At 41.3% G+C, this 14997-nt stretch overlaps 1 protein-coding gene across 2 annotated transcripts in view; it reads right to left on the minus strand.

The window, feature by feature from the left end:
- The window catches only part of cdin1 (CDAN1 interacting nuclease 1), a 53079-nt gene that overhangs the window by 21988 nt on the left and 16094 nt on the right, over window positions 1-14997 (minus strand). For both annotated transcript variants that reach the window (XM_079693592.1, XM_079693591.1), the window contains 5 exons: window positions 8233-8312; window positions 7823-7872; window positions 6108-6175; window positions 4714-4779; window positions 4445-4550 (listed from right to left, as the gene is read on the minus strand). In XM_079693592.1, the coding sequence (XP_079549718.1) occupies window positions 4445-4550; window positions 4714-4779; window positions 6108-6175; window positions 7823-7872; window positions 8233-8312 (370 nt within the window). The remainder of the gene's footprint in view (window positions 1-4444; window positions 4551-4713; window positions 4780-6107; window positions 6176-7822; window positions 7873-8232; window positions 8313-14997) is intronic.

Here is a 14997-nt window from a genome sequence, read left to right on the forward strand (position 1 = left end):
TCATATTCCGTAGACGTCTGACAGCTTTTTATCAGATCTAACCTTTTCAAGCCTCCATTAAGAGTGCTAACATTTTCAACTCTGACACGTTTGCAGTTTAGGAATCTCACAGCTGATTTACTCTGGGAGGGGGGCACGATGGAGTTTATGCTCATATCCACACAGGCTGTCCATTGTATTGGATTGTGAGGAATGGGGGAGGGAAAATAAGAAAACAGCGAGGAGAAGAACGGGCTCTGAATCTATTTATTCAACTCTACATTTGCCCTTTAATCTGCTACTACAGTGTAGAGTGGTGTTGTTGCTGAAAAGCATTTATGTGGCAAACAGTACATTCTGATTTACTCTATTGATTCTTTAATGGTACACAACTGCTGCATGAAGGGAAGTTAATGGCTGCCTGAATTCTTCATAATCTGACTAATAATTCATGGATTCCAGAGGAAACTGTGTAGCCATTTGTTCAGACATTTGCTGTTTGATAAGGCTTTGATGTCAAATGCTGTAATGTTAATATGTTTGTATTTTTGTACAAGCTGTGATGTATGACTCTCCTGACAATGAGGACCAATAATTGATCAATAGATCCATCAAAACATCTCTGGTGTCATTTGTTCTCAATTTGAGCTAAATGGCATTTAAAGACTCCACAGATTGACAATAACAAATGAATTAACTAAACCTCACAGGGACAAACATAGAAGCGCTAAAAAAATACATGTCTACATAATTTCCTTAAGCCTCAGAACTATTATTTATTGTGTCTATTTTTTTTACTGCAGTGAGAATTGCCAAAGAAATGTCATTGTACTTTGTATGATGACAATAAAGATATATTCTAGTCTTATTCAAGTGTACACATATTCAGAAAGCCATAACATAATTGTTCTTATCCAAATATGTTCAGGATTAAGTATTTAAAAAGATAACTAATCAGACAAATACAAGGGCAGAACTTCAGTGGCTGCTTGGTGAGCTATGGAAGGAACGTTGCCAACCATAATTGATTTAAGTACACCATAATCAAGTGAGGTGGCATCACACAAGAGTCCATATTTCATTACATGCTGTGTTTAACCTTACCCACTTCTCTTAAAACACACAAGAGGCTCCTTATGTGTTTAATATTCACCAGCAGGTGAATAATTTTTATGCAACTCTGATAGTTGGGCGAGATGGATAACTCAATTATCTGAACATCCGTCAGAGCAGAGGGCTCGCTGGCTCTGGAACGCCACCAGCTAAGATTGATGGCTGCAAGACACCAATAGCTGCTGCTTCGCCATCTCATCCAGGCACTGGGCCTGAACACGCCGTTTGATTCTGCACGAAGACCGTTATTCTCTCAATTTCTTTCCTTTTTTATCTTTTTTCTTGGGAGCATTGTAGGTGAAGCGTCATTACCCCTCACTCCACTGAAGAGGGGTTCATTATGGGGTTAGTGTGTTGGCAAGACTATTGTTTGGATGATAAATGCAGTTGGTGAGGGCTTTAGAGGGAAAATTAGTTATGTTTTTTCTCTCTGTCTACAAAAACATGTCCCCATTGCTCACTCTGCAAGGCTTGAGGGCAAACCGAGAACAATTAACACAAGCAATGGGTGAAGCAGCTCAGTTAAAGCAAAGAGGGAATTCATGAAAAATAAGCAAATCACTGGAAATGTCAATCAGGGGCAATGAAGTAATTACAAACACTGCTTTGCGATTCCAAGGGCAGTCAAAAAAGACCCAAAAGGTTTAGAGTCAAGCACTGAAATCAGTTTGAGGAATGAAGGAATGGACAAACACCCTAAAAATCAGTGCTTTAGGGCCAGTCTCATAAACTGAAGCCAACTAATGAGAAGTGAAAGGAGGATGATGTCACCCCATCACTCTCTTGTACCCTATTTCTCTATTGGCCTATGTTTTCGTGGCTACAAAGCGCTGACCCTAAATCACACACACACACACACACACACACACACACACACACACACACACACACACACACACACACACACACACACACACACACACACACACACACACACACACACACACACACACACACACACACACACACACACACACACACACACACACACACACACACACACACACACACACACACACACACACACACACACACACACACACTAAGAGAAGGATGAGGCCATTTTCAAATGTCAGCAGTAAATGTCAATTAAAAATTACAAGGTTGCTTGAAAAGGTAGGGTCTGAAGGGACTGACATTTTTTCTTTTTTGACACAACAATGTTTATCTGACCAGGCTGCTGGCTGACATGATGGGATCTACTTTGTCAGTTCTCTAATACACTCGGACAAGGCGCCCCCTGAATATCAATGAGAGACACCCGTGGGCAAATATGTAAGGCTTAGTCTAACTCTAACTGTCCAATCAGCCTGTTAGTATTCTGATATTTCACCCTACTGTATGCTTATGCCACGAGTAGCAAAGAGGAAGACAGTCTGATGCCACCGATTCAAACCGAGAAAGCATGACTTGCACGGTAAAATATTTATCGAGACATCTGATCCTCATCCCATTATCCAATTAGCTCTTTTCCTTTATTAGATTTTTTTAAAGTTTGACTGACTGAAAAAGCCCTAATTTTGGATACTTTATCAAAAATTGTCTGCCAATATTCTAATCTGGAGCTTTAGCAAATCCTTTTATAGTCACAAACTTTCTTAGTGACATTTTAATGAGACCTAACAAAGCTAGTAACCAACAAAGACTGGCCCTTTTAAAATCACACCTCAGTGACTTTTAACAATAGAATAAAAAGGAAATAGTATAAAAAAAAGCCTTTTTCTTCTCCAAGCAAATAAAACTATCTTACTCTTAGAAAATAAAACGCACCATTGACTATGACCTTGACCCGATCCCCTTCATTTTAACTGCTCAATGATATTGGATTAGTCATCGGAAAATCAAACAAATTCTCTGCTGACAGCATCTGAGTTAAATCAGTAGGTCAGTCATCTATAGAGTGAACCATTATTTTCTTTTTATTTACTTTTTGGTCTTTAAATTTGTTTTTAAAAGGTATGGCTTAAAATACATGTACGTTGCTGGTTGAATTGGTTGAAAAAAATGTTGAATGAATATTAGATATTTATAACCGTTAAACCCTGATCAAGATATGTATTGTAACAATGCCAACAAAACCATTCAAATTCATTAATGATAAACAGTTTCCCCTCCTGTGTTGTGGTTTGGACAGATCCATGAATCTGATCTACATATCTGCACATGCACCAAGAAAACCGTAATAAAAAGTGAGTGCCGGGGGGGTAGCATCCTCCTTGGGCTCTGGCACCATGTCACAACATGTCAGCTGGCCGTCACGGCTGAGGGGGGGCGGGGGCTTCAGCGATGCGGATGGAGGCAGTGTGGGCGGCTATTCAACTTGGTGACTGGAACCCCACACCAAGGGAGGCAGGGATGTGAAGACCACATGTGAAACACACAACCCTTCTCTCTCTGTGTGCCTCAACATATTATTTTAATAATAAGAAAAAGCCAATATAACAGTATTTTGCAAAATTGTTGGAAAATGGGTGGTTTTAGGAATAAGTATTACAGGTGTTCTTCGCCAATATATTTACCTGCCATTTAATAGTGACATTTTTTTTTTTTTTTTTTTAAATGGATGGGACACTACAGGGCCTGTTTAGCCCTTCAACCAAGAACTAGCCCACAGATTACTAAATAAAAAGGGGCATTACTTTACCCCCTTGCGAGCCTTAATAAAAGTTGTTGTTCTATGTTGGCAGAAAATGTAAGGATGGTTGGAAATTATGATCTCTCAAGAGACAATGAAATGGATATCATTTTATTGAACCTTATTCATTTCTAGCAGTGAGACATACACATTTATATGCATACACACACCTCTGTTCCCCCCCACCCCCGGGGTCAGACAGCAAGGCCTTGTTCCTGTCCAAAGCTTCTCAGGACAACAGATGCAACGGATTAATGACCAACTTCCCAGCTTTCCTTCCAGAACTCTGGAAAACAATCAAGCTTATAGGCAGACCCTTCAGGCTGTTAAAGGCTCCAATGGCAGAATTGAATGTGGATGTAGTGTTGTGTACAGATGTACCACATGGAAGTGTGGGGTTAGTGTGGCCCATGCCAGGGAGGAAGTGGTTAGCTTTGTTTGACAGAGATATGAGCCGCCTATGTGATACTGAGAAAAAGCTGACTGTGGTCTGTGGTCAAAAAGGAGAAGTTATAAACAATATGCCCACTGGGGAATTGGGAGTTGCAGCATTACATGGAAAGGTAACACCTGATTTAGACCGATAGTTCAGCTCCATTTAACTCACTTTTTGTACCAGGTTATTTTCTCTATTTAGTTTTCTAAAACGCTATGCTATGCCGAATACAACTGATGTGCCATATCAAGCAGCGGAAATGCAAATATGATGAGGCTGACCTGTTCCAGTAGCTCCAGAACTGTTCGTTGAGATAGGTGCGATGACTGTGGTCGTCTCCGAACGAGGCTTTGCTCTCAATCCAGTGAACAATATGTCCTTCGACGGCTTTTGAGAAACAGAAACACAGAGCAACACAAAGTAAACTCAGCAAATCAGGAGTAAACGGTAATCCAAAGACAATATTAAGAGCACTTCTGTTGAAGACAACATAGTTAAGATTACAACATGTATTTAAGATAAAACATGGTTATATTGTGTTAATACTTACCAATGGGAACCTCCAGGATGATATCAGGTGTTTTATCGTAGCCCATAACTCTCAGTTGGTTTTCATCTAAAGGAGATAAAGTGCAACATCAACGTGTGACTTTTACTTTGTAATAGGTTTTACTCTTCATCGAACAAATTCTGTTGCATCAGTCACAGGCAGGTAACCTCGCAGCCTTGACCAAGGTGCTGGTAACAAACCCTTTAGAAAAAGAAATAACAGTAGAGGACAGCAAGTACAGTAAAACCATTAACTACATCTGCCACGTATTCGCTGTCGTTGCAAAAAGAAAAACCCTGTAAAGCCCAGTTACAGAGCTGCTCTTCAGTTTGCAGTTTGGCAGAGCTTTATAAAATATACAGCAAAGGGACAAGGTTGGCATTATAGCCTCTGTAAGCATGACCCCTGCCTGCACAGGCCGCAGCCATTGTCCTTGACTTCTGGTGCGCTTCGGCCATTATCCCTACAACACCTGATTTCTCCATTAAATCTCAGGCTGACCAGGTCATTCAGTTCCAAGGGCCTGCCTCTTTGTCTCCAGCCAAGCTCAACTAATGGGGCATGGAAGGGAATTGAGGAGAGATGGAGGGTGGCGGTGTCAGTGGTGGTGAGGAGGAAGCATCAGCCAAGGAAAGAGAAAAACAGCCGAGTGGGGTCAGAGAGGCTGCCAGAGGCCTGTGGTACTAGAGGAGCATCCTGGGTGTGGTAATGTGGGTGTGGATGTGTATGTGGTGGGATGGTAGCCTCTATTCATACCTACTGGGCTGTTGACATTGTCATGTGGCTCTGATCGCCTTTTTACATCACCCTTGATTAAAATTAATGGGCCATCCCTGCTGTTGGGTAGCTTATTTCAAATCCATTTATCAGATGGGGTGAGTCTGCCTTTAGTGGCCCTGGTGCCTCCTGAACTCTGACAGTTTTAGAACAGTCCTTTGTAAAGCTCTGAGGAAAGGTCAGCACTCCAGGTTCAAATAAATGATATGGTCTTAATGACAGTGGGAATGACTTTTATCCTTCATCACTCATCTGACCTAGGGGATGGTGATGGGATGGGGGTGATGGGAGGAAGGTTAAAAATGTCTGTTTCACAATTTCACACCTGGACTCTACCTTGATTTAATATTGTTGGAACAGGGTTATGATTTTAATAGAAAAACATTTAGAGAACAAATATGTAATTGGTTAAATATTAGAAACTAAAACAACATAAGGAGTTTTTCCATCTCCAAACTAGGGGCTGGATAGATAACAGCTCCTTGTTAGCAAATCAATAAGAGATAACATCCATAGCATCAGTCATGCACAGGTCTTCCTTCACTAAGCGTACAAAAAGATTACAATGCCATGAAGAGACGTTAGAAATGTGATGAGGAGGTCAAAAGATAGCTTACCTAGAAAGGAAAGGTTCCTCTCCTTTAGTTTTTCACAGAGGAGCACCTCATGTTCTTGGCCAATAGCGCTGAGGAAAGAGAGTCAAGGATTCTAACATACAGGAAAAGAGTAAGAAATACCAACATGTTTAAAGAGTGGAGCCTCAGCCGGGGTGAATACATGAAAAATAAATAAAAAGTAAATTATAAGAATTCATACAAGTCGCTCACTAACAATATTCAATTTGATCTGGAAATGGGTAACCACAAAAAACACTGATGTTAGCGATCATACAACCTCAAATTTGCATGTTTATGCTTGAAATCAGTTAAAGTAAGGAATATGCTTTACTCCACTATTGGCTTACTATGCAAAGTGAAAGCAAATTCTGTTTTTGCCGATGTGTAGGGAAAGCACAATCAGAGTTTTTAGGTCAAACTTAATCTGCTTTCACAACAAATCTCCAAAGTGCATTACCTAAATGAGGAAGAAACAAATGCCAATTTGGCAAAATGTATAGAGCGCCTGCACAGGCCGCTCCACTCTTTCCTCTACAATCTTGGAAGTAAAATGCTTTTAGAATAAATGCCATGTTGCATCAGGATGCATGCTGCTTGATGTCACAGAAAGCAATACAGCAAATACAGAGGCCGCATATCATATATGCAAAGCTGGCTTTTTACCAGGAGAAAAACAAAAGTTCTAATGCAATTATCCTGCCCTCAACAAGCACTCTACTCCCAAGATGGATTTTAATTAATAAATACATATCGTGATTGGCCCAAATGCATTAAAAGCCATACCCCTGATGTGAGGATGGAGCTCTTTCAAATAGCACATAGAGGGGCGGTTCTAATGAACTCTGTGTGGCGGAGTAACTGACTCTAAGTTGACGCTTACAAAAGGACAGCCAAAGGAAGGTAAAAAGGGGGGACGTAGAAGGAGGGCACGGTGGGACAGGGTTGACTGGATATGAACAGAACAACACAGCCCGACCACCACACACCAAAGCTTGGAGAGACACAAAAACATACAGATGAACCCATGTACCACACATTCAAATAAGTCTCCTCCCCCAGGAAATAGTTGGTCTGCTTCCCAGCTGCTTAGCCCTGAATAGCTTTCACTCTGAGCCTGCAGTCAAGGCCTAGCCCTAACCCTGTTTGATAAGGAGGGGGTGTTTGTATTGATGTATAAAAAGGAAAGGACAACACTGGAAAAATAAGGAGTAATTCGATTACAATTAATAGCAGAATAAAAAAAGAAAGAATTGATTGATCAATTAATAGTTCATATTGGACTGATTAGACACTCTCCATGGTGCTGAATGTAATTATAATGTTAAAAACTAAATGCAATTCAATTGAAAAGTATTTAACAAATCTGCAAGTAACATCTCTCGGTATAAAAATAAAAGGGTTAAATAAAATACCAAAGAAATGAACACATTTCCAACACATGGGGCTTATGAATGTTAATTTTTTCCCTGTATCATAGAACATTGGGTCTGATTCACTGTGTGCACATGGAGATGCATTTAGATCAGCCAATCCTCTCCTCCTCCTCTTCCCTCCATCGCCTTCCAGCCGCTGTAGCGGTGAAAGTGGGATGGCAGGCAGGATGAAACACTTCCTCTGTGAAGCAGAACTTTTATGTCAGGTGAAGCCAGACACATCCCATCCCCTTCAATAGCTCCTCGTCAATTTCAGGCTTAACATTTTATGGGATAGGATACTGTTTGATGCAGTCTACCAGCGGTCCATAACAGCAGTCATTTATTGTGCACTGAAAAGAGGGGGAAGAAATATTATGGCGTGCAAAAAGGGTGGGTGGGTGTAAGGGAGGTGGTACAGCGGCGGGAAAGGAGAAAACACATGAGATGCTGGCAGATTGGCAGGCATGACCGCCGGCTCTCACGTGACCTCATCAGCAAACATGAGCGGCTGATGCCGTCTGTCAGCCAGGTGGTACAAAAACATTGAAAAACTCACTGTACCTAAGCAGGAGATTTGTTACATCGACAACAGCGACTAAACCTATAAAAAGGTATCAGATTTAATTGAATAATTAAAAATCATCCCATGAAACAAAAAATTAAGACGATTATAACGAATATTTCAGTTTATATTTAAACGTTACACTTACCTGGTAAATGTTATTCGCCAAAATTTGGTCTGGAATCAAGGATGGCTCTTTAAGCATGCTGCTGAGGACTATCTTAGAGGCTGAAACCAGAAAAAAGAGAGATAGATGATTACAACAAATTGTATAAATATATATAAAATATTATTAAATGTATGCAAATCACATCAAAGATTACAGCGCCGATAGTCTACGAATGCAGATATACATTATAGCTGCTTTTAATTGAGAGAAAACGGAGAAAATATACAGACCTAAAAGACAGACTTCACAAACGATAATTCACCATGCCACTGTTACTGCAATATTTCCTCACGAGTCCATTAGATGGCTGCTTGGTGTCTATACAGATTTTCTATAGATAAATGTTTCAGTCCAGAGCACAGAAGCCCCATGTAGTTTATCTATGTTATGAACGCTGACTATTCTGCATCTCTCATCCCCATTCTAGCTCTACTAACATTATAAATCAGGAGGGAAAGCCTGCTGAATTGATTCGCTGGTACTGCAACAGCAAAAAATTCCTTAAATCATTTCTTAAAAAGATTTGGATTAAATGGATTGTATCATTGTGTGACGAAATGGTTGAGGCACGCCATTTTAGTGATACATGGTCCTGACAGACTTGCAGAATTGCAGACACTACAAGGAATGTTTCTATTCACATTTCAGGCATGGATGGTGCCTGTACCAACACTGCACTGATGTCTCCAAGCTCATCTAATAAACTGCGCACAGCATATACAACTCTTAAAACAAGACAGCTTATTTGAAATGTGGGTTTTTGAAATGTTTTTTTTTTTTTTAATTTAAATAGTGTTGAAAAAAATTATACAAAATGAAAAAGACTTTGGCTGATATTTGTAAATGCTGATTGGCTCAATCATTGATTTCATTCATAGAAATGCATTTTGAGTCTTTTTAGCACCGTCTTTGAATTTCTTTTATTGGCATTACTCCTTGAGAGGACTATCACAGAGAGGACAAACAGTGCTGTGATCCCATCTACCTTATGATGAAATAAAGAGGGAGGAGGGTGGGAAAAGAACAAAGCCCATTCAGCACTCCCTCCTCTTTCAGTTTCTTCTTCTTCTTCTTTGTCTCCATCTTTCTCTGCCACCTTTTATTTCCCTCTGTTTCAGCCTCTTCCAACCACGGACGGTACTCCCCCAGCCCACCCCATAACCTCGCACTCCCTCTTAGAGCTGCAAGGCACAGGGCTGTGCTTTATTTCTTTGCTCATTTTTCTCAGAGATTGGTACCTTCACACGCAGATCCATACCATGCTCCTGTTCAGTGCGGGCGGCGGTGAGAAAAGAGGGTTATATTTTCCCCTTGAGTTAGGACACCTCATGACAAATGATAATGGATAATCAATAAAGCGGGAAATATGAGGCAGCAAACTTTATGAAGCCAGGAGACATATTACTCCCCAACAACACTGGTTTCCCTTAACAAAGTCACTACTCGACTGTGCCTAATAATCTGAAGGAAAATCAAAGGACCCGCAACCACATCAGCAATATTGGCAACTTATTCCACTTTAATGGCATTTTGATTGATTTTTTCCCTCTTCCTAATGGTCGTTTTATAGATTTGACGCTGCTTCTGCAAAACAGTAGTGTGTAATAAACCTCCCTGAAGGCAAACGGCAGCCATTAAAGCTCTTGTCTTACTAGCTCTCATAATTGGGGGTTTGACCACCACCACATTTTGGTCTCTCACATAACACACACAAACACACACTTTGAGGTCTGGCTTCCTTTCTCTCTCTCCTTGTCTCTCCTGCCGCCCTTTGGTATTTTTGGTAGATGGCCATAATAAGTGAGAGGATCCCTTCCTCCTGCTCTTTCTGAGCGATGGGGTTAAAAATAGCCATAAAGAGGTGACCTTGGCGCTGACATTGTGGAATTTCAGCCAAGCATTGACCTGATGAAAATGGAAGGCCAGGCTGCTCATAAATCAGGATGCTTTTAAAATGAGTTTACCCTAATGCCCATTCATCACAGGCTGTAATGCCATTTGCAGGCCCAGGATTCGCTGCTGTGCACAAACACAGCAGTAAATAACAACAGGGCCCTTGCATCCCTCGCATCGCTGCAGCCTCCAACATCAGCATACATTTATTAAAGACGCCCCCGCCTTGCACGGCAGCACTCCTCTATGACACCCCGAGCTCCTCTCTGCCACACACACGCGCCGTGCTCTTTAAATACACACACTCAAGGCACACAGTCGCACACATAAAACACATGCAGGAAAATAAAAAGCATAATCTGAAGAACACCAGACACAGAGAACAAAGCCCTGCAGCGCGACTTTGCACCTTGTAAACATTCGCCAAATTTACAGTAATTGTCCCATGCTGGTATAAATTCTGACTAGGCACCGTATCACACCGTCAACATCTGAACCGGAAAGAACAGAGAGGAGGAGAATAATAGATCTGAAACGCTACGCCTCCATTGGGATTCGCTAAAGAAAACAACCAGTGTAAACAAATCACAGGCTGTTTCATATGCAACTCCAGAACAAGATAAACTATATAAAGCAAGGTAACAGCAACATAACCTTGGCTTGATTTCTTATTGCGTACTTGTGTCATTTGTAACTACTCTTCCTTTCTCAGCGAGGGTGAAAAAGTCATTATCTCAAACACAAAAAAAATTGCGAAACCTCATTAGATAGGAACATTTGTTGAGGGAGGACCGTAATAAACAATAACGGATGACGATTCTTATTGCCCCTGACACTGATGAGCTCCTCTGCAAGTTTGTTTATTAATTAAAAAACCCACTCTTTTCCATGGGTGGGGGGGCACTTATCCATTTCCTCTAGAAACACAACCCCCCCCCCCCCACCATACTCCCCATGCACAAGCCATTGAGCTGTGGAGGGGCACTCGTTCATCAAACTTCATGGAGCAAGGGAGAGACAGGTCCTGATAATGTGCGCCGCTAAAGCTGATTTTCCATGATGAATCTCGGAGCATATAAATTGGCTAATATCTGAAAACATTTACAGATACTAGAGGAATTGACTACTTGTGGTACATGATGGATGAGGCCCTGCGACGCTGGCCGACAGCTCTGCAAATCTCTGCGGCTGCCTAAAGCCCTCATTTGATTTTCCAATTTACTCCTTTTAAATTTATCCTCCCGTATTGAAAAAAAAAAACAGAAGATGGGAAAGGGAGACGGCGAAAGAGAGAGTGGGAGATGAGAGGAAGGGGGGAGAAAAAAAACGTGTTTTCTTTTTAAGTATCTGTGGTGGTGTGTAGGTGCTGGTTGATGATACGCGGTGGTATCTCTGTGCAGGAGGAGCCCAGTCCCTGAAGAGGTTACTGGGGCAGAACTGATCTGCTTCCACCTGATTCTCCCTGATAGCGGTGAGATGAGACTCTACATTTCGGTGTGTGTGTGTGTGTGTGGCAGTAGTAATAGTATATCTGGGGAGGCTCTGCTATGGAGAGAGGCTTCCTGGGTCAGGCCATTAGACTGTGGCAGAGTCTGACTGGAGCTTCTCTGCTGAAAAGGAGTAATTAGTATACTTGTCAAGTGAAGTGCCACGCTGCTGCTTGCAACACACACACACACACACACACACACACACACACACACACACACACACACACACACACACACACACACACACACACACACACACACACACACACACACACACACACACACACACACACACACACACACACACACACACACACACACACACACACACACACACACACACACACACACACACACACACACACACACACACACACACACCCTTTACCTCCTTACTCCCTTCCCTTCTTGCTAATGAAGTGCCCTTACTCTCATTATTTGAAAAAAAGGCTGCATATACACAACAGCTCTACCACAGTTAAGGGGTGAGGGAGAGAAGTGAGGAGCACTTGAAGACAAGAGCGGAGCAACCATAACAATCATAGTGGATACCAAAGTTGAGATTTGACTGGATAGAACATAATACAATATTCAGTTATCAACACGTCTGATCTGCAAAACACTGAAGCTATTACGAATTCTGTCAAGGAACCAAAGGATCATAGTAGACACTAACATTCTCACAGTGTTAACATCAAACGCAGGACATTTATAACCTTGCGAACAAGGCTTCGGTAAAGGAATGTGACAATAAATCTTAAAGGCGGTCGAATCACATAGTTACAAAACATGGAGCAGCAATCTAATCTGGAGCTGGGCCTTGGGAAAATGGAAAAGGTCAAATAGCTAGCAAAATTGCCTCCGCAAAAAAAGTATGTCTAAATCTAGAGGCACATCAACTCCTGTCAGTGGAGGGATAGAGAGAAAGATGAAGAGATAGCAGGAGATGGAAAAGAAGAGCAGGAGCTCCCCCAACGTGAGGCTATACGAGGAAGTATCTACCAACAATAACAATACAAGAGTTTTCAATTTGATCCTATCATTTACAGAATGTATCAGTGGGTTGAGACACTTTCTGTGTGCACGCGTAATCCATTTTATGTAATCTGATAGACATTTTAGATGTAAACATATTTTCTGTCAACAAGAACATTTTAAATAGTTCCAAAATATATCATATCGTTAAATTAGAGTTAGTACATCAGTTATGTCGTTGCGGTCATAACATTTAGTGCATTTCTATTATATCAATTCAGTTATCAATTTATAGTATTTTCTGTCATACGTAATATATTTGAAAGAGGGTTTTGGGTTCAGTTGAATTCAATGTAATTGTATAGCCACTATACATATAAACTTTAGTACATATTTTTGATTTAAAGACGTTTATACATCTTTTGTAATAATTCATTTGAACACATCACAATGACAGATTAAACTGTAAGGCAAACATATATTTAGCTGCCTTAGTTATGTTTCTGTTTTATTGTCATCAAATTCAATAAGTTCCTAAAGTTCACTTAATTGCCATATCCATGTGGCCCATTTAGGACATTAATCCGTTGCCAACAACCCTGAGAGGAATTCTGGCGTCCTCATCAAAGCTGTCTCACCTGGTTTAGAATACTGTATTTTTTCCTAAAAATTGCAGCTCTTAGTGACCTTAAAATAGTGGATACAAACTGTGCAAAAGTCCACACGTGACCTTTCCTCCCCTACTGCCCAGTCTGTTTTCACGAGACAAGGAGCATTATGGATGTTGATATCATATTCAATACGTGATAAAACTGCTTTGAATGTATTGATTTATTTACAAGCACCACCAGATAGTCTTTCATTCTGCTTGACTGATGCTCTCAACAATATTTCTGCTGCAAGGAGAGAGGGGGGGGATGCAGCTTGTTGGTGGTGTCGTCATGTTAAGGTGTGGTGGTGGTGGTGGTGTGTGAAGGGAGGGGAGGCAACAACAAGCAAGCAAAACAAAACAAGGAAAGGAGAGAAAACAATTTAAAACTCTGTATTGATCCAGCACTAGTGATTGTACATATATTCCACAGTCCCAAAGGCCCCATTCCTGTGTCTCTTGAATGCAAGGGACAGAGAAGGGGAATTCAAAAAACGATGGTGCTAGGCAAAGGCAAGCCACTCACCCAGTTGGGGGTAATGTCCCTTATATAGAAGTCTATTGATCTTTGCAATGTGCCTGCTGGCCCTCCCTCTGGAGTCAACAAAAACAACACAAATACACACACACACAGGCACACTGGAGTGCAGTCTGGGTCTGGAGGGGGGCATGACGGATATACCTGACAATAGCACAGGACCAACCTGTGAGCTAATTGCCAGGAAAGACAATTATCCTTGCTTTGTTTAATAATGGAAACACATTACTGGAGTCTAATATACACAGAGGGAAATAGGACGATTTGACCGCACAACCCATGTGGACAGCAATTAATTTGCAAAGGCCAAGCAGGTCATTAGGAGATTGCAGAGGAGAAAACAAGTCACCCTGAAATCAACCGGCTTCACAGCTGGTAGAAGTGAAAAAAGGTACAGTATAAAGACGTCAACTACGGGTGTAACGGTTCACAGAAGTCACGTTTCAGTTCGTACCTCGGTTTGGGGGTCACGGTTGGATACGGGTTCGGTACAACAAGAAAAAGCTATTATTATATATAACCCATTAGCATATCGCACCGCTATCGAACAACGCCGAAACACCGTGCTCGTCCGATCCACCACTTGCACACTTCATCGTTATTGTAGTCCACAGGGAACCCGAAATGTTCCCACACAGCTGATTTAAAAGAAGCTGGTGGGTTCTAGCTCCTGTGTGTTATCTGAAATCACCATACTAACTTTTCTTCTTCTTCTTCTTGTACGTTTTGTTGTTGTGTTTCTTCTTGTTCTTCATTTGTTGTTTAAGGGCGGCTGGCAAACAGCTTTTAGGCGCAATACCGCCCCCTGGATTATAAATAGTGTAAAAATACTGCCCTGAATGACAGACTTTTTTCCCACTCGTAAAAAAAAAGGCGTATTCGTCGCGTGGCGTCCGAACCCTGACAGTACGGGACGGATACGTATACGGATACCGTTACACCCCTAACGTCAACATTTGAAAGGTTTTATTTAAACAGCAGGTAGGATTAAAGTAGATGTTAATCGGATCTAAATCACTTTTCTTTCACAGCGTGCAGGCTTAGTTATGCTGATTTAGATCTATGATTATCTTGTAAAAGCCATCTAGCTTCTCTGACATCACTGTACAAGAAGAAGAGCCACAACCATGACATTACTCTCAAGCCTGCAAACGCTGTAATACTCCATGGTTACAACACTGTTTTGAAATTAAACAACG

This window comes from Notothenia rossii, assembly GCF_949606895.1.
Source record: "Notothenia rossii genome assembly, chromosome: 7".
Classification (NCBI taxonomy): domain Eukaryota; kingdom Metazoa; phylum Chordata; class Actinopteri; order Perciformes; family Nototheniidae; genus Notothenia; species Notothenia rossii.